General features: G+C 43.5%; 1 protein-coding gene across 1 annotated transcript in view; it reads left to right on the plus strand.

The window, feature by feature from the left end:
• The window catches only part of OTOP1 (otopetrin 1), a 130649-nt gene extending 110370 nt beyond the window's left edge, over positions 1-20279 (plus strand). The window contains exons 6-7 of the mRNA XM_044275776.1: positions 19540-19699; positions 20275-20279. Of these exons, the coding sequence (XP_044131711.1) occupies positions 19540-19699; positions 20275-20279 (165 nt within the window). The remainder of the gene's footprint in view (positions 1-19539; positions 19700-20274) is intronic.
• Positions 20280-21580: the final 1301 nt, after the last annotated feature.

Below are 21580 nucleotides of genomic sequence, written 5' to 3' on the forward strand. Positions count from 1 at the left end.
TAATAATACACCCAATTGTATACCCCAGGTACTTGGTCTCTTCTAACCCTATCGCGCACTTTTTCGGGTTAGCGGTTAAGCCATCCTTCCTAAGGGAGTCCACTACAGCCTGTAGGTAGGTGACTTTCCCAGTCGGTGCTGTGGATAACGATATTGTTCAAGTACGCCGAAGCGTACCGACGATGTGGACGGAGTACAATATCCATTAGCCTTTGAAACGTGGCGGGAGTGCCATGTAGACCAAAGTTTAATACCTTGTACTGATACAACCCCTCTGGCGTGATGAAAGCCATTTTTTCCTTGGCAGCCTCCGTCAAGGGTACCTGCCAGTACCCTTTGGTGAGGTCAAGCACAGAAAAATACTGGGCTTGGCCTAACTTCTCAATAAGCTCATCTACTCGGGGCATGGGATATGCGTCAAATTTGGACACCTCATTAAGTTTGCGGAAGTCGTTACAGAAGCGCAATGTCCCATCCAGCTTGGCTATTAAGACTATCGGACTGGCCCATTCACTTTTTGACTCCTCAATAACACCTAGCTGCAGCATCAGCTGCACTTCCTCCGCGATGGCTTGTCGCCAAGCCTCGGGTACCCGGTATGGTTTTAACCAGATTTTTGACTGAGGCTCAGTGATAATGTCATGTTGGATTATGGAAGTGCGTCCAGGAAGGTCCGAGAACACATCCGTGTTCCGACTAACGAACTACCTGGCCTCCTGAGCCTGTTTAGAGGAGAGGCTGTCAGCAATTTTCACTGTGGTAGCCGCTTCCCTTGCTTCAGACAGAGGGGCGAATCCGCTTCCCCTAGAAACCCTGGACATGGGCTGTCTTCCGTACAGGTTTCCCGATCTTTCCAGGGTTTCAGCAGATTTACATGGTACACCTACTCCGGCTTTCGCCTCCCCAGCTGATGTACCTTGTAATCTACCTTGTTTCAAGTACCTCGTTGGGCCCCTGTTACCTAGCTAGGAACTTACTGTCTACGGTTGGTACTAACACCAATACTCGATCATCCGGGTTAAAGTTTCGGACCCGAGCCTGCCGATTATAGATCCTACTCTGGGCTCACTGCACTGCCTCCATATGCTCCTTAACCAGAGGTAACACTGTTTTCATCCGCCCTTGCATCTGGGTGACGTACTCAACAACACTTTTGTGTGGTGTGGGTTGTTGTTCCCACGCCTCTTTGGCGACATCCAACAGACCGCGAGGGTGTCTGCCGTGTAGCAGTTTGAAGGGTGAGAACCCAGTAGAGGGCTGGGGCACCTCTCGCACTGCGAACATGAGATAAGGCAGAAGAAGATCCCAGTCCCTCCCATCCTTAGACACCACTCTTTTTAACATATTTTTTTATGTTTGATTAAACCTTTTTTACCAGGCGATCTGTTTGAAGATGATACACGGATGTCCGTACCTGTTTTATGTGGAGCAACTGAGTTTTCTCATGACCTTGGACATAAACGGGGTCCCTTGGTCAGTCAGAACTGCCTTAGGCAGACCCACTTGAGAAAACATCTCCATTCTTAGCTATGAGTTTGGCTGATGTATGACGCAGTAGTACCTCCTCCGGGTACCGAGTGGCATAGTCGAGGACGACCAAGATGTGTTTGTGCCCTCTAGCGGACTTCGGTATTGGGCCTACGAGATCCATAGCGATCCGCTCGAATGGAACCTCAATAATCGGGAGAGGGACCAGAGGACTATCGAAATGTGGCTGGGGACTGGTTATCTGGCATGTTGGGCAAGACTTGCAATACTCTTCATCCTCTCTGAATACACTGGGCCAGTAGAACCTCTGTAGAATCCGGTCCTGCGTTTTCTGCTGGCCCAGGTGTCCCCCAAGAACATGTTGGTGGGCTAACTCCAACACGAGCTTGCGATATGCCTTGGGCACCACCAGTTGTTCAATATGCTCACCCCATAGTTTTTTTTACCCAGTACAGCATCTCCTGTTGAACCACAAAACAGGGGAACATAGACTCGGCCCCCGGTTGTTGCGGCTCACTCTCAACTACTACCACATTCTACCAGGCTCAGGATAGAGTCGGGTCCTGCTGCTGTGCTGTACCAAAATTATCCCCAAAGACATTGAGGTCTGCCAGATTCAGATGTAACCCTAGCAGGCCTTAGTCCCGGCCCAAACTCTCAGGCTCCAACACCCAGACTGATAAAGCTCTAGTATTAGATGGATGATAATCCTTCCAGCTGAGACTGCTGGCTGGGTTTTTATCCGAAACCAAAACCCGGCTTGGAACGTGGGGAACAGCCACCCACCCTGCACTTTGGCTGCTCCCAGTAAGAGCCTGCCCGGATCGGGTTTACAGCCACACTAAATAATCAATAGTGTCAGTCAGCACTAGCTGCCGCTGACACTTAAAATTACCAGCTCTTACCTCACCGAGGCCAGGAACCTCGGTGATACATATCTTCTGTCAATGACGGCCCCTTGCACTTTCCTACAGTAGTTAAGGCCTAGATGACTCACAATATAATGATTATGAAATCTCTTCTTTGAAAAGATTCTGGCTTTGAGGATTGTCAGTCAACCTTGTCCAGTTTACAACAAAATTTTGGATACAGATTTTGGAGTTCACCTGGCCAGCGTCTTGACATTTCCTTATTCTATTCTTCACTTCAATAGGGCTAGGCCATGTGACCTATGGTTGTGATGTCACTGGCCTACGGGAAGTAGCGAGAAGGCCGCAACGTTACTGCACGTGACGATCTATGGGTGTAGGACCTCTTCCGTTCAGGTGCTGATGACCTATTTTTTTATTTATTTTTGTTGATCATCATTCTGGAAAATGGGGATAACCCCTTTAACCCCATAAGGACCCGCGCCGTACATGTCTGCCGGGCGCTAGGGAACGCCTGCAGCTCCAAGCGCTGCGATTGGCCAGCTGCGGGGAGGGTCAGGGGAAGGTGACCGGTGCTGAACTGGCCAGCACCGGTCTCCTCCGAGGTGAGGCAGGGGACACCAGTGTTTCGTGTCCCCTGCCAGCTCTGCAATTGGCTGGAACAACGCTCCAGCCAATGGCAGCACTATAGCTGCACAGGAAAGAGCAGAACCTCCCTGCATGCAGCCATTCTAGCTGGTGACTGCATGCAGAGAGGTTCTGTGCCTTTCTGTGCCTCTTTTGGCTTGCTGGAACTTGTGGTGCACCACCACTGCACTTTTAACCCTTCACTGCTGAAAGAAGAAAAGAAGAAGAAAGAAGAACAACATCTGGAATAGCTGCACTGATTTTTTTTTCATTTGCAGCTGTTCCAGATCCCTAAACCACCCCCCGTTCCTGTCCCTATCCCGCTAACCCTCCCTCCCCCCGTCCCCTCCGTCCTTTTTTCAGTTAGTTTCAGTTTAGATTTTTGCACAAACGCACCATGTGCATGCGTGCATTTTTCAGAGCGCTGTAGTGAATTCTTATACTGCAGTTTTTGCACGCACGCATGATCTGTGTGCGTGCGTGCGTGCTGCAGAGCACCAATCAGTAGTGTGCTCATTTACATCTGCACATTTTTTAGGGTTTTTTTTTGTGTGAAAAAAGACCTGCAGTTAGTGGTAATTAGTTAGATATATACACTCACCTAAAGAATTATTAGGAACACCTGTTCTATTTCTCATTAATGCGATTATCTAGTCAACCAATCACATGGCAGTTGCTTCAATGCATGTAGGGTTTGGGTCCTGGTCAAGACAATCTCCTGAACTGAATGTCAGAATGGGAAAGAAAGGTGGGCTACAACAGCAGAAGACCCCACCGGGTACCACTCATCTCCACTACAAATAGGAAAAAGAGGCTACAATTTGCACGAGCTCACCAAAATTGGACTGTTGAAGAATGGAAAAATGTTGCCTGGTCTGATGAGTCTCGATTTCTGTTGAGACATTCAAATGGTAGAGTCCGAATTTGGTGTAAACAGAATGAGAACATGTATCCATCATGCCTTGTTACCACTGTGCAGGCTGGTGGTGGTGGTGTAGGGGATGTTTTCTGGGCACACTTTAGGCCCCTAAGTGCCAATTGGCCATCGTTTAAAAGCCATGGGCTACCTGAGCATTGTTTCGGACCATGTCCATCCCTTCATGACCACCATGTACCCATCCTCTGATGGCTACTTCCAGCAGGATAATGCACCATGTCACAAAGCTCGAATGATTTCAAATTGGTTTCTTGAACATGACAATGAGTTCACTGTACTAAAATGGCCCCCACAGTCACCAGATCTCAACCCAATAGAGCATCTTTAGGATGTGGTGGAACGGGAGCTTCGTACCCTGGATGTGCATCCCTCAAATCTCCATCAACTGCAAGATGCTATCCTATCAATATGGGCCAACATTTCTAAAGAATGCTATCAGCACCTTGTTGAATCAATGCCACGTAGAATTAAGGCAGTTCTGAAGGCGAAAGGGGGTCCAACACCGTATTAGTATGGTGTTCCTAATAATTCTTTAAGTGAGTGTATACCGTATTTTCTGGCGTATAAGACGACTGGGCGCATAAGACGACCCCCAACTTTTCCATTTAAAATATGGGGTTTGGGCTATACTCGCCATATAAGACTACCCCTGCCTGCCCAGCCCTCCCTGTCTCCAAGACGATCTTCAGAATATAAAATCAGTGATACAGTCCTAACCTTAGTATCTGAGGAAAGGGATTTAGGGGTCCTTTCAGAAGACTTAAAGGTAGGCAGACAATGTCATAGAGCAGCAGGAAATGCTAGCAGAATGCTTAGGTGTATAGGGAAGAGGCATTACCAGTAGAAAGAGGGAGGTGCTCATGCCGCTCTACAGAGCACTAGTGAGACTCCATTTGGAGTATTGTGCGCAGTACTGGAGACCATATCTCCAGAAGGATATTGATACTTTGGAGAAAGTTCATAGAAGAGATACTAAACTAGTACATGGATTGCAGGATACAACTTACCAGGAAAGAGGAGAGAATATTTAAAAGAAGAAAAACTGCTACAGGAGGACATAGTTTTAAATTAGAGGGGCAAAGGTTTAAAAGTAATATCAGGAAGTATTACTTTACTGAGAGAGTAGTGGATGCATGGAAATGCCTTCCTGCAGAAGTGGTAGCTGCAAATACAGTGAAGGAGTTTAAGCATGCATGGGATAGGCATAAGGCCATCCTTCATATAAGATAGGGCCAGGGGCTATTCATAGTATTCAGTATATTGGGCAGACTAGATGGGCAAAATGGTTTTTATCTGCCGAAACATTCTATGTTTCTATGTTTCTTCTCCAGTCCAGGGAACTGACCATGGCAGCCAGGGCTTCAGTAGTGTCCTGGCTACCATGGTAACCTATCTTTTTCTTTTCACATTCCCAGTTTTCCACATAGGAACTACTAGGGGCTGGGAAAAGATGGTGGGTCCATTGCCATGGGGGATCTGTGGATGGCACTGTTATGGAGGGGATCTGTGGATGGCACTGTTATTGGGGAAGGGGGATCTGTGGATGGCACTGTTATGGGGGGAAATCTGTGGATGGCATTGTTATAGTGAGGGGGATCTGTGGATGGCACTGTTATGGGGAGGGGGATCAGTGGATGGCACTGTTATGGGGAGGGGGATCAGTGGATGGCACTGCTATAGGGGATCTATGGATGACACTACAGTCCTGATCAAAAGTTTAAGACCACTTGAAAAATGGCAAAAAATCATATTTAGCATGGCTGAATCTTAACAAGCTTCCAAGTAGAGCTTTAACATGCAACAAGAAAAAATGGGAGTGAGACAAAAAAAATGTTGAGCATTCAAACTAATGAAAACAACGAATAAACTGAAACCGGCTGTTTTTCAGCTGATCAAAAGTTTAGAACCTCACCTCCAAAAAAAAACTAAACCCCCCAAAACAGAAATCCAACTTCCAAACATGAACTCAGTAATGAGTAGCTCCGCCGTTATTGTTTATCACTTCAAAAATTTGTTTCGGCATGCTTGATGCAAGCATTTCCATGAGGTGAGTGGGAACATTTCTCCAAGTGGTGAAGACGGCAGCACAAAGGCCTTCTACTGTCTGGAACTGTTGTCCATTTTTGTAAACTTCCCTTGCCAGCCATCCATCCCCAAAGGTTCTCAATTTGATTTAGATCAGGGGAATATGCAGGATGGGCCAAAAGAGTGAGGTTAATCTCCTGGAAGAAGTCTCTTGTCCTGCGAGCATTGTGTACTGTAGCGTTGTCCTGTTGAAAAACCCAGTCGTTACCACACAGACGAGGGCCCTCAGTCATGAGGAATGCTCTCTGCAACATCTGGACATAGCCAGCAGCCGTTTGACGCCCCTGCCCTTCCTGAAGCTCCATTGTTCCACTGAAGGAAAAAGCACCCCAGACCATTATGGCGCCCCCTCCACTGTGGCGCGTAGAAAACATCTCAGGTGGGATCCGCTTGTCATGCCAGTAACGTTGGAAACCATCAGGACCATCAAGGCTAAATTTTTTCTCATCAGAGAATAAAACTTTCTTCCACCTTTTGAATGTCCCATGTTTGGTGCTCTCTTGCAAAGTCCAAACGAGCAGTTCTGTGGCGTTCAAGGAGACGAGGTCTTTGAAGACGTTTTTTTGTTTTTGAAGCCCTTCAGTCTCAGATGCCGTCTGATGGTTATGGGGCTGCAGTCAGCACCAGTAAGGGCCTTAATTTGGGTCGAGGATCGTCCAGTGTCTTGACGGACAGCCAATTGGATCCTCCGGCTCAGTGCTATAGATCCCCCTTCCCATAACAGTGCCATCCACAGATCCCCCTCCCCGTCGCTCACCGGAGTATACATTTATAAACTGGAATCCGTAACTTTAACTTTAAATCAGCGCTCATCTCTTTACTACCTTACTCTCAGCTCCAGTAACAGGCAGTGCGGGCGGAGCTCACTCACAGACGTCATGTGCCTGCACCGCCTAGTGGGAGGAGCAGGCGCGTGACGTCAGTGAGTGAGCGCCGCCCACACTACCTGTTACCGGATCTGAGAGTAAGGTAGTAAAGAGATGAGCGCTGATTTAAAGTTAAAGTTACGGATTACAGTTTATAAATGTATACTCCTGTGAGCGGCGGGGCCCTGTATATTCTAACTCTCAGGCAAGCGTCTCTGTCACCATGGGAATGCCTGGGGGATGAATATACTATCGGATGTGAGTTTTCACAATCTCACTGAGATCGTAAAAACTCAGATCCGATGGTATATTCTAAGCCCCAGGCAAGCGTCCCCGTCACCATGGGAATGCCTGGGGGTTAGAATATACCATCGGATCTAAGTATACCCGGCATATAAGACGATTGAAAATAATTTCTAGTGTTAGAAAGTCGTCTTATACGCCGGAAAATACGGTATATACAGTGGGGCCAAAAAGTATTTAGTCAGCAGCCAATTGTGCAAGTTATCCCACTTAAAAAGACTAGAGGCCTTTAATTTTCATCATAGGTATACCTTAACTATGAGAGACATAATGAGGAAAAAAAATCCTGAACATCACATTGTCTGATTTTTAAAGAATGTATTTGCAAATTATGGTTGAAAATAAGTATTTGGTCAATAACAAAAGTTCATCTCAATACTTTGTTATATACCCTTTGTTGGCAATGACAGAGGTTAAACGTTTTCTGTAAGTCTTCACAAGTTTTTCACACACTGTTTCTGGTATTTTTGCCCATTCCTCCATGCAGATCTCCTCTAGAGCAGTGATGTTTTGGGGCTGTCGCTGGGCAACACAGACTTTCAACTCCCTCCAAAGGTTTTCTATGGGGTTGAGATCTGGAGACTGGCTAGGCAACTCCAGGACCTTGAAATGCTTCTTACGAAGCCACTCCTTCGTTGGCCGGGCGGTATGTTTGGGATCATTGTCATGCTGAAAGACCCAGCCACGTTTAATCTTCAATGCCCTTGCTGATGGAAGGAGGTTTTCACTCAAAATCTCACGATGCATGGCTTCATTCATTCTTTCCTTTACACGGATCAGTCGTTCTTGTCCCTTTGCAGAAAAACAGCCCCAAAGCAGGATATTTCCACCCCCATGCTTCACAGTAGGTATGGTGTTCTTTGGATGCAACAGCATTCTTTCTCCTCCAAACACGACGAGTTGAGTTTTTACCAAAAAGTTCTACTTTGGTTTCATCTGACCATATGACATTCTCCCAATCCTCTTCTGGATCATCCAAATGCTCTCTATCAAACTTCAGACGGGCCCGGACATATACTGGCTTAAGCAGGGGAACATGCCTAGCATTGCAGAATTTGAGTCCCTGACGGCGTAGTGTGTTACTGATGGTAGCCCTTGTTACTTTGGTCCCAGCTCCCTGCAGGTCATTCACTAGGTCCCCCCGTGTGGTTCTGGGATTTTTTCTCACCGTTCTTGTGATCATTTTGACCCCACGGGGTACGATCTTGTGTGGAGCCCCAAATCGAGGGATTATCAGTCTTGTATGTCTTCCATTTTCTAATAATTGCTCCCACAGTTGATTTCTTAACACCAAGCTGCTTGCCTATTGCGGATTCAGTCTTCCCAGCCTGGTGCAGGTCTACAATTTTATTTCTGGTGTCCTTCAGGTGCCATTAATATAGGTAACGAGTGGAGGACAGAGGAGCCTCTTAACCCCTTAAGGACCGGGCTGATTTTCACCTTCAGGACCAGGCCATTTTTTGCAAATCTGACCAGTGTCACTTTATGTGGTGATAACTTTAAAACGCTTTGACTTATTCAGGCCATTCTGAGACTGGTTTTTCGTCACATATTGTACTTCATGACACTGGTAAAATGGAGTAAAAAAAATATCATTTTTATTTATAAAAAAATACCAAATTTTCAAAAAATTTGGAAAAAATAGCAAATTTCCAAGTTTCAATTTCTCTAATTCTATAATACATATTAATACCTACAAAAATAGTTATTACTTTACATTTCCCATATGTCTCCTTCATGTTAGAATAATTTTGGGAATGACATTTTATTTTTGGGGGACGTTACAAGGCTTAGAAGTTTAGAAGTAAATCTTGAAATTTCTCTGAAATTTTCAAAAACCAACTTTTTAAGGACCAGTTCAGGTCTGAAGTCACTTTGTGAACCTTACATAATAGAAACCACCCAAAATGACCCCATTCTAGAAACTACACCCCTCAAGGTATTTAAAACTGAGTTTACAAACGTTGTTAACCCTTTAGGTGTTCTACAAGAATTAATGGAAAACAGAGATACAATTTCAAAATTTCACTTTTTTGGCAGATTTTCAATTTTTATATTTTTTTTCCAGTTACAAAGCAAGGGTTAACAGCCAAACAAAACTCAATATTTATGGCCCTGATTCTGTAGTTTATAGAAACACCCCATATGTGGTCGTAAACTGCTGTACGGGCACAAGGCAGGGCGCAGAAGGAAAGGAATGCCATACGGTTTTTGGAAGGCAGATTTTGCTAGACTGTTTTTTTTTTTACACCATGTCCCATTTGAAGCCCCCCTGATGCACCCCTAGAGTAGACACTCCATAAAAGTGACCCCATCTAAGAAACTACACCCCTCAAGGTATTAAAAACTGATTTTACAAACGTTGTTAACCCTTTAGGTGTTCCACAAGAATTAATGGAAAATAGAGATACAATTTCAAAATTTCACTTTTTTGGCAGATTTTCTATTTTAATATTTTTTTTCCACTTACAAAGCAAGGGTTAACAGCCAAACAAAACTCAATATTTATGGCCCTCATTCTGTAGTTTACAGAAACACCCCATATGTGGTTGTAAACTGCTGTACGGGCACACGGCAGGGCGCAGAAGGAAAGGAATGCCATACGGTTTTTGGAAGGCAGATTTTTTTTTTACTTTTTATTTATTAACTATTGGCCTCCTTAAGGGCTAGAACCCTTGTCATATTCACCCTAATAGAGCTCTATTAGGGTGAATAGGACTTTACACTCTCCCTGCTGCCCTGTGCTTTGTGCACACAACAGCAGGGAGCTGACCATGGCGCCAGCCTCTCATGTGCCCCCCAGTCTCTCATGTGCTCCCCCAGCCTCTGATCTGCCCCCCTCCAGCCTCTGATCTGCCCCCCAGCCTCTGATCTGCCCCCCGCCTCTGATCTGCCCCCTCCAGCCTCTGATCTGCCTCCCCCAGCCTCTGATCTGCCTCCCCAGCCTCTGATCTGCCTCCCCCAGCCTCTGATCTTCTCCCCCAGCCTCTGATATGCCCCCTCTGGTAACGCAACCCTCCCTCCCCAGTATTAATCATTGGTGGCAGTGGCCACAGGGTCCCCCTCCCCCCCCCATCATTGGTGGCAGTTTGCAGTGGCTCCGATCGGTTACCATGGCAGCCAGGAGTCATGCTACTGAAGTCCTGGCTGCCATGGTATGTTAGTGAGCAGAGAGCAGCGCATTATACTCACGTGCGCCGTGTGGCCGCCGGTCGCTCCTTCTTCTCATAGGTCTGTGCGGCGCATTGCTAATGCTGTAAGCATTAGCAATCCACCGTACAGACAGAAGAAGAAGGAACGGTGTTCACCTAAGGGGTTAGGTCATGTGATATTTTTATAGAGTCGGTCGATACGGACGCGGCGATACCTAATATCTATACTTTTTTTTTATTAATGTAAGTTTTACACAATAACAGCGTTTTTTAAAACAAAAAAAGATGTTTTAGCGTCTCCATATTCTGTGCCATAGTTTTTTAATTTTTTGGGCGATTGTCTCAGGTAGGGGCTCATTTTTTGCGGGATGAGGTGACGGTTAGATTGGTACTATTTTGGTGGGCATACGCCTTTTTGATCACTTGCAGTTGTACTTTTTGTGATGTAAGGTGACAATTTTTTTTTTTTTTTACAGTTTATATTTTTTATTTTTTACAGTGTTCATCTGAGGGGTTAGGTCATGTGATATGTTTACAGAGCTGGTCGATACAGACGCGACGATACCTAATATGTCTATGTCTTTTCCCTATTTTTTACAATTTTTTGAACTTTATTTTTGGAAAAGGATGCTTTTTTTTCTTTTTTTACTTGAAACTTTTACATTTTTTTTGTACAACTTTAATTTTATTCACTTTTTTTTTTTTACTTTATTATTTGCCCCACTCTGGGACTTCAACATTACAGGGTGTGATCCCTGTTTCAATGCAGCACGATACATCTGGAGCAAGAAATTTCTCAGATCCAGAACCTTAGGTCCAATTCAGACTTTGCCGCACAGGAGCTGCGGTTACAGAAACATATTGAGTCCTTTCAAACTTAAATAAAAGAAAGAAAACACAATAAATATATCGGAGACAAAAGGGATTTTGACACTGGTCAGATATTTTTTTATAAGCCCAATATTGCTAATACCCACCTAAAAGATACAACACTAATAGGCCAAAGGCATCACAATCAGATTTTTCTGAGTCAGATTGGTCAGGTTCAGAAAACCGACCCACCAGAAATCCTGTGGGGACTAAACGCAAATATAAAGCCCGAGAACCGTCTAGTCAAAGCAAGGCACCTGCCCCTCAGATAGGTACAGTGACACAAACGGGTCAAATATGGAAAGACATTCAGGGATCCACCCCTGTATCAGATGCAGTCTCGACAGTGCCTACTCCCATTCCACTAGTCAATTCTCAACAGTATGCTTCCAGCTCTGGAGGACAACTGTTACCTTCTGTACCCTCTGGTGCCTATTGTGCTCCATCTGTGATAATGGCCTCTGCAGTGGCACCTACGGTCCTCCCCCTTATGAAAGAATGGGTTGCTATCATTCAGGAATTGGCCCAAAAATTGTTTGAGAGCATGCCCAGTCGAATTGCAGAGGTCCTGAAAAAGAAGGGCCAACACTGCAAATACTGACCCTTTGCATAAATGTCATGTAATTGTCGATAAAAGCCTTTGAAACGTATGAAGTGCGTGTAATTATATTTCACTACATCACAGAAACAACTGAAACAAAGATCTAAAAGCAGTTTAGCAGCAAACTTTGTGAAAACTAATATTTGTGTAATTCTCAAAACTTTTGGCAACGACTGTATATATATATATATATATATATAAATTTGAGTTAGTGTCAGTTTAGAATTTTTCACGAACACACCATCTGTGTACTTGCATTTTGCCACCACTGAGCACAGATCAGTAATCATTACTGATCGTGTCTGCTCAGTTTGCACTGAAAGTTTTTTTTTGTGCAGAAGACTTTTTTGTGCAGAAATTTATTACAAGCCCCTTCACATGTGAAAACACAACATATACACCCCTCACACAAAATGAAGGTTTCCAATTTCACACCCCAATAAAATAAAAATGGCCCGTCCATTCCGAGTATACTCAGCTGAAGAGGCATACAGCATGCTTGCCTCTGATACTGAGTCTGCCAGTGAGAGAGAAGAGGATGCCACTTTCCTCTACTCCTCTACCCCCTCATCATCTGCTGATGAGGGATCCTCTAGAAGGCGCCCGAGGGTAGCAGCGGAGGCAGCCCCCCAGAGTGAATCCTTATGGACCCCACTCCCTGACAATTATCAGCCCCAAATTCCGGATTTTGGGGGCTGCTCCTGAATACAGATAGACTGTGCGGGCTTCACTGAACTAGATATTTTCAAAATCTTCTCTGAAGAATTTGTAAATTTAATGGTGGTCCAAACCAATTTATACGCCCAATTTATACGATGTAGGGTTGGTCAAAACCCTACATCGGCATACACTAGACCCCTAGGTTGGACCCCAGTAAGTGCAGCAGAGATGATGAAGTTTTGGGGACTCGTGCTGCATATGGGAGTTGTAGAAAAAACAAAAAAGGTTAGACAATATTGGAGTTCGTACGTTTTCTACCAGACTCCAATTTACAGTAACACCATGACCTGGAAGCGATTTAAGTCAATTAGGAAATTCATACACTACAATGACAATTCACAGTGCCCACCCCAAAACGACCCGTCATTTCAAAGTTAGGCCTGTCCTTGACCACTTTAACACAAAGTTTGCTGAGGTGTACAACCCATATAAAAGTGTCTGTGTAGATGAGTCCCTATTACTTTTCAAAGGGAGGATTAGATTCCACCAGTACCTGCCTAGCAAACGGACAAGGTACGGCATAAAGATTTACAAACTCTGTGAGAGTAGCTCCGGGTACACCCACAAGTTCCGCACTTACAAAAGGAAAGATTCCCTGATAGAATCCTCAGAATGCCCCCCCATCCTAGGAGTTAGTGGGAAGATTGTGTGGGACTTACTGCACCCACTGCTGGATAAGGGTTACCACCTCTATGTGGATAACTATTATACCAGCATACCCCTATTCAAGTCCCTAACTACCAGAGGTACTGTGGCTTGCGGCACAGTGCACAAAAATCTGAGAGGCCTCCTTAGATCCCTGGTAGGGCAACTACTGAGAAAGGGTGAAAGCAGGGCTCTCCTCCATGAGAACATGCTGCCTGTCGGTTAAGTACAAGAACAAGAGGGACGTCCTTATACTGACCACCATTCACATTAACGCCAGCTCCCCTGCTCCTGTACGAGGTACCACAACCACTACCCCCAAACCAGTTTGTATCCTGGACTACAACAGGCACGTGGGAGGCGTGGATCTTTCAGATCAACTTCTAAAGACCTACAGTGCCACATGAAAAACGAAATTGTGGTACAAAAAGCTGGCCGTACACATTGTACAGGTGGCAATGTGCAATGCGTATATGCTATTTCAATCTGCAGTCCACACAGGAACTTTCCTTCAGTTCCAAAAGGTGGTTATCAAGGCCCTAATTTTTCAAACCCAGGCCGGGGAAGGTCCCAGTACTTCTGGAAGTCATGGTGCCCGTGTTGTACCAAGGCAACATTTTCCAGGTCATATCCCCCAGACAGCAAGGAAGGGAAGGACCCAAAAAAGATGCAGGGTGTGTTCCAAAAGGTGGATAAGGAAAGACACCATTTACCACTGCGAAATCTTCCCTGAAAAACCTGGCTTGTGCATGCAGGAGTGTTTTAAAATCTACCACTCATCCATGGAGTATTAATTTATTTTCATCCTTTATGCTCCCTGTAATATATCCACTTTATATCTCTGATTTAGTCCACCTCGCTTGCATATACACTTTCCAACAACCACTACAAATTATTTTCTGTGAGACAACTGTTAGGTCAAAAGTGCCCTTTCCACCCCTTAAAATGTTCATATGGGGGTGCTCTTTCCAAAATGGGGTCACTTCTTGGGGTTTTTAATTTCTGGGGACCTCAGGAATTTTTTTAATGTGACAAAATCAATGTCTGCCAATTCAGGTCAGCAAAATCCATATTTTTCTGTTTAACTCTAGAGCCCTGCTGTGCGCCCATACATAATTTTTTGAGCACATATGGGGTGTTGCCGTATTCGGGGGGAAATAGGGAACAAAATCTGTGGTGCATTTTATCCTGTTACCCCTTGTGAATGTGAAAAATGTGGGTGTAAAGCAACTTTTTCTGGCAAAAAATTTCATTTTTCCTTTTCACAGGCACATGTTTCCTAATTCTGTGATACGTCTGATGGGTCAAAGTGCTTACTACACACCTTTAAATATTCCTTGAGGGGTGTAGTTTCCGGAATGAGGTCATTTTTGGGGGTTTCCACTGTAGGGCCACCTCAGGGTGTCTTCATATGCGACATAGCTCCCAATTACCTAGAGGAAAAAAAAGAGACAATGCAGCAGCACCCTGCAAATCAGATAAAGTGCAATAATGTCAAAAATTATAGTGCTAATGCTACGCTTATTTATAAAGTGAGATGCTTGGCCAATGCATTTTGTACAAAACCATCTGAGCCCGTCTGGCACAAGGAAAGGTATAGAGTGGGCTCGGCATGCATGTTGGTACCTGCATCCTTTGTAATGGAGGCCATTATGGCACCAAAAATGGTAAAAAGCAGAGTTGATCCAGCATGCATGTGGATCCAACACTCCCTGAACTTTATGGCAGCCATTATGGCGCATAACAGGTAGTATTTAGTGTTAGGACCCGTCTAACAGAGATCGCCTTGACGTACGGCAGACGGGATCAGATGATTTTGTACAAAATGCATTGGCCAAGCATCTCACTTTATAAATAAGCGTAGCATTAGCACTATAATTTTTGGCATTATTGTACTTTATCTGATTTGCAGGGTGCTGCTGCATTGTCTCTTTTTTTCCCTCTAGGTCTTTGCCATGGCGGTGTGCACCTGCGCACTGGGAGGTGCTGACTAACCCCCCCAATTACCATTCCAACTAAATCTGCTCTCCAAAAGCTATATGGTGCTCCTTCCACTCTGAAGCCTGCTGTGTGCCCATACATCATTTTTTGAGCACATACCGGGTGTTTCTGTATTTGGAGGGAAATGGAGAACAAAATGTGAGGTGCATTTTGTCCTGTTACCCCTTGTGAAAGTGAAAAATGTGGGTGTAAAGCAAGTTTTTCTGGAATTTTTTTTAATTTTTCCTTTTCACAGCCAAGTGTTTTCTAATTCTGTGAAAAGCCTGATGGGTCAAAGTGCTTACTGCACACCTTGAAATATTCCTTGAGGGGTGTAATTTCCGGAATGGGGTCACTTTTTGGAGGTTTCCACTGTAGGGCCACCTCAGGGTGTCTTCATATGCGACATAGCTCCCAATTACCATTCCAGCTAAATCCGCTCTCCAAAAGCCATATGGTGCTCCTTCCACTCTGAAACCTGCTGTGCGCCCATACATCAGTTTTTGAGTACACATGGGGTGTTTCTGTAAACTCCAGATTCAGGTTAACATATTTTGAGTTTTGTTTGGTTGTTAACCCTTGATGTGTTGCAGAAAAAATAGAATAAAATTTTAAATCTGCAAAAAAAAATTGAAATTTTGAAATTTCATTACCATTTTCCTTTAATTCTCGTGGGGCACCTAAAGGGTTAACAAAGTTTTGAATAGCTTGAGGGGTGTAGTTTCTAAAATAGGGTGATTTATGGGTGGTTTCTATTATGCAATTCCCAGAAAGTGACTTCATAACCGAACTGGTTCTGAAAAATTGGGTTTTGGAAATTTTCTTTAAAATTTTAAGATTTGCTTCTAAACCTTTAAAATTTAATTTAATTTTCAAAATGATCCAAACATGAAATAGACATATGGGGAATGTAAAGTAATAACTATTTTTGGAGTTATTACTATCTATTATAAAAGTAGAGAAATTGAAATTTGCTAATTCTTCCAAATTTTTGGTAAATTTTGTATTTTTGTATAAATAAAAATGAAATAATAACAATATGTGACGAGAAAACAATCTCAGAATGGCCTGGATAAGTAAAAGCGTTTTAAATGTATTACCACATAAAGTGACACATGTCAGATTTGCTAAAAATGGCCTGGGCAGGAAGGTGAAAAATTGCTGGGTCATGAAGGGGATAAAATCAACATGTAGATAAAAGAAACAGCGGCACTCACCAGTATTCTTTCTGCAGCTTTTATTGATCCATTAAAGCACAGTGGATGCGGGTACAGCACAGCAAAAGGCAACTGCCGTTTTGCGCTTCCTGCACTTCCTCAGGCCTCAACGTGACAACGCTGGTGCGTACACGTAAAATACCCTTACCTCAGCTACGTCACCATCATTACATAAGACAACTCCAAATAAAACAGAGTACAAAAACAAAACTATACAAATACTGCTAAATCTCTATTCCTGCACATGTCAATGCATAATTTCTCCCTTCATGTGCTTCATGTACATGTTCTATCAATCTTGATGCTCCTATTCTTGTCTCTATGGACCTCCTATGTTCCCTAAATCTCATATGCAGACATCTTATGGTTTTTCCTATATACAATCTACCACAAGGGCAAAAAATGAAATATACCACAAATTGTGTCTTACAGAATATGAAGTGTCTCACCACATGTTCAACCCCTCCTATCTTAAGATACTTACATCTGCACATAAATCTAAAGCAATGCCCACAACTAAAATTATCTCGTGGGGTATACTTCCCTAGCCAATTCAAGTCTTCTTCTTGGAAGCGACTTCTTACTACAAAACAGCTTTATATTTCATAGTTCTACTCCTCCTAAAACTGATAATGGGATTATATTGGGTTTTCTCCTTTAAGGATTCATCCTGGGCCAATACATGCCAGTTGTTTAAAATGGCCTTTATAATAAGAGAAGCTATTGGGGTGTAATTAAAAGTAAAAACCGGTCTCTCACTTTTGTTTTTACCTCTAATCTGTCTATGTTTATGTTTAATGAGATCCCCTCGTTCTCGTGCAAGGGCTTTCCTATAAGCAGAGTCTAGCACATTCTCGGGGTAACCTCTCTGCACTAAAAGTCTTTTTAACTCTTTAGATTGTTCAATGAACTCATCCCTATCAGTTATTATCCTTCTAAGGGCTCATGCACACAAACGTATTTTCTTTCCGTGTCCGTTCCAGGTTTTTTTGCGAACCGTATGCGGAACCATTCATTTCAATGATTCCGCAAAAAAAAGGAAGTTAATCCGAGTGCATTCCGTTTCCGTATGTACGCATTCCTGTTCTGCAAAAAAATAGAACATTACGCATTACGGACAAGGATAGGACTGTTCTATTAGGGGCCAGCTGCTCCATTCAGCAAAATATGGAATGCACGCGGACGTTATCCGTATGATTAGTGGGTGTCCAACCTTTCTCACCATTGATTTAGTAACACTTTACTGTTTTTTTCAGCCACCCTCTATGCAGGGAAATGACCTCAGAATGGGGAGCGACTGGTGCAGTTCCCTGCTTAGCCAGGAGGCAGGGGCGCTGCAGTACAAAGAAACTAAGAAGGGATGTAGTGCCAAACCAGCGCTCTACCCTCTTCTTCCCAAAATGAATAGGGTTACAGAGGTTGGACCACCACCAATCATAGCAATCTGTCATTACTGTTTAAGAATAGAATAACCCTCTAAAGTCTTTTTTCATATTTTTCAGTCTCACTTTCCAGCTATTGCAGCAGTCTGTAGATGTTTTTATAACTAGCAATGCGTGCAGAGATCACATTGGTCGGTGGTATGTGTGGGTGCTATGAGCAAAAGTAAAAAAATGAACATTTTCAGTTGGTTCCTAAGATGGCAAATGCCTAATTCTTGGAGTCACAATGGGACAAGCATCTACTCCTGGTGATGCCGTTTTTCCAGTGGGTTAGTTGCCTTGTGGGTAATGTTCGAGCTCTACTGATGTAATGGATAATGTCTTTAATTATAATGCCTGTAATTGTTTCTGTGCTTAAAGGCTATGTACACCTTTGGGGGGAATTTGTTTTATTATTGCATTGTACTCATTTTGAGCTAAAAATAAAAAGATTTAAATATGGCGTCCTTTTTTCTGTACGGAGATGCTCTAGTGGCACCCTTTGGATTTTTTGTCTTTTCCGTCAGACCAGGAGCTGACGGGCCCCTTATCTCTGCTCTCGGACCTCCTAAACACCTATTAATAGCTGACCAACACAAAGTGAAAGTACCAGTCACACAGCTAGAAAAACTGTTACAGCTCAATATTTTTAATAAAGGCCAATTGGAAAAATGATTTTTTAGCCAAAAATGAGTAACATGCAATAATAAAAAATAAATGCCTCCGAAGGTGTTCATAGCCTTTAAGCTTTTGATTCCTTTAGTTTTTACTACATAGATTCACAATGTTTAATGAGACAATCTTGATAATGGTTAAAGGGATTCCAGCTATTAAAAAAATTGTGGCAGCAGGCTTAGAGGAGTATAAGAAAAAAATTTAAGGAAATAATACTCGCCTCACAAATCCTCATGACTTCTATTCTAACACTGCCTGGGGCCTCTCTGCTCTCTACTACCTGGTCCTGTCTAGACACAGGAAATGTCTACTCACTTGATCACTGGTCACCACTGCTGGCAGTGATTGGCTGAGCAAGAATTTACAGGCATTTCCTGTGTGTCAAGGCAGGACCAGGAAGTAGAGACCAGTGAGGACCCGGGCAACATCAGAACGGAAGGACTAGGGACTGTGAGGTGAGTGTCAGTTCTTTTTCTAACCCCCTTTTAGCACCCTGCAGGGGCAGACTGGCCATAGACCCTACAGTGAATTTTTCAGATGGGCCAATGCTTATAGGGCCACCCAGGCACATACTACCGGGGGAACTATAGGGGTCATTATTAGAGGAAGTCAGCATGCTGAAAATAGGGCTGGCTTGGTGTTGTGGCCCACATCTCACTTAATTAAACATGACAACAATTGATGGCCACCACACAGGGACAGCTTCTAGGGAGGTATTTTGTACTGCATTGTGGTATTTAGTTCTTTGGGATGGTATTCTGTGCTGCACTATAGTATTACTGACCCTGCCAACTTGTATTGGCCCCATCTACTTGTGCTGCCCCACCTTCTGTCAGTTTGGACCCACCGACAACATTAACGCCACTTATAGTTTTTTTTCCTGGGCCACTTTAAGTTTCTAGTCCTCACCTGGCCTGTTGCCACCAGTTCTATTCCCGATGGACTCCCCTTTTATACTATCAATGACAAAGTAGATTCTGAAAAATGTAAGGCTGAATATACAGTATGCCATTACATGTCGTACAGCAACTTTACTTTTGTAATCTGCTAATCTGAGTTGTCTTTCTGTATATTATATCTCAGCTTTGGATCCCACCGGCATTTGGCTGCCGTCCTCAGTATGACAATGGCCTAGAAGAAGTCGTGTTTGGTTTTGAACCCTGGATCACAGTTGTCAATCTTGCAATGCCTTTCTCCATCTTCTACCGTATGCATTCAGCTTCTTCATTATTTGAAGTTTACTGTAAGACATAGACATCCAAAAAGAAGAGAAAAACGTGGCCTAACCAAACACATGATTTTATTGTGTCACGTTAATGAATTGAGGCGTACGCACCCAGGTCACGTTGATGTTTTTGGAATGGACGTGATGTCAACTCTGACTTTCCTGGAAACATAAGCCAAGTGACTGTCTCATATTTTGCACAATATTTTTTCAAGTAGTTAGTTATTATTATTATTATTATTATTATTATATATAATTGTGTAGAAGGTAGTAAGAAATATTTACAAGTAGAAACTATAATGCTCATATATATATAGAGGAGCCATTGTCTTGATTGAACTTTTGTCACTTTAAAGGGGTTGTCCATGTTTTAAGAAAAGGGTCTCCTGATTTCCATCAAAACAATGCCACTCTTTTCTATGGGTGTTGTCTGCAGCTCACTCCCATTTAAATGAACAAGAGTGGTGCTGTTTCTGGAAAAAACAGGAGAGCCTTTTCTTTAATTCTGAAAAACCACTTTAAAAGGTCACGGCACGGCACATCGTTACGATTGGTACTCTTTTAATGTATACATGATATGTGTCTTGTTTTAGATTGAGTACCCCTGTAGATACAAGCACAGAATATATTTGGTATTTACTTTGTATGTTACTTCTTTATTATTCATTACTTGAATTGGTTTTATGCCCCAGCCAGGGATATACTGCTGCCAGAATTTGCTATTTTTTTACCCCTACTCTTCCAAGTATGTCCAGTTATCCCACACCTTTGTCACTACTACACTTCACTACTGGTTAAAAAAATCAAGTCTGACAAAGTAACATCAATCGATTTATTTCCTACAATGTGCTCCTGCAGAGAGCTTTAGTATAAAACATGTTTCCTCTTTCTCAACTAAGGCCTCGTACTCCCAATGGATCAACGTGGGGTAAATTTACAACTGCTATGTCTATGCAATGGAAAAAAAAACATTCTTTGTGTTTCCTTGGAATGACTACGACATCCAACAAGGAACTGTGAAGGCTTTAATGTGGCATGCAATGCACAAGTGTTACAGGCTGAAATGCATACAGTCTGGAGCATAGCTTCGGAGACTGGCAGGGCGTGTAGACCGGGTGCTGGGTCAAGAGAACATCAACTTCCACTCTGCTTCAGCCAGGGTATTTACATATAGGAAGATGACAGCAACTTATAGTAAGTCTTTGACCCAGGCAAAGGAAAGTTTAGCTATACACCTGGCATGTGGCCTAACACTACTAACCTTGTCTATATACTGGGTGCGGTATTGCAGATCTGCCTAATTCAAGTGTAGTGGACGGAGCTAGTGATTGCAGCACTGCTCGCAATCACCTCCAGAGCTACGGCAGAACAGCTGATCGGTGGGTATGCAGGGTGTCATACAACCACTGATCAGATATTGATGGCCTACAGGGACGGACTGGGAACCTAAAGTGGCCATGGAAAAAAATAAAACCAAAAGTGGGCCCAGGTTGTGGAGCAGGGGGCCTAGGAGGTGAGATGTGTTCCAGACCAGTTGAATTTAAGAGGGCATGTGTGGTCCCTGGCAGGGTACATGAATACCTGTTTCTCACAGCATTAATTACCACTAATGTACTTGGCCAGCAGTAGAAGGGATGGCTGCCCCATGGGCTTCGGCCCACTGGGTAATTTCGCTGTGAAGTTTATGGCAAATCCGCCCCTGATGGCCTATCCTGAGAATAGAACATCAATAGTAAGTTCCTGGACAAGCCCCTTAATATTAGCAATGTCTGTGCTGTGATGTACCCTTTAGTGGGGTGTGAAAGAGTTGACAGTACTTTGTGAATTTTGTTTTTGGGGTTCAGTGGTAGAAACATACTTGTCTTTCCAGGAATCCACAATTTACATCTCAAAAGAATG

Source organism: Bufo gargarizans, chromosome 1, assembly GCF_014858855.1.
Source record: "Bufo gargarizans isolate SCDJY-AF-19 chromosome 1, ASM1485885v1, whole genome shotgun sequence".
Taxonomy (NCBI): domain Eukaryota; kingdom Metazoa; phylum Chordata; class Amphibia; order Anura; family Bufonidae; genus Bufo; species Bufo gargarizans.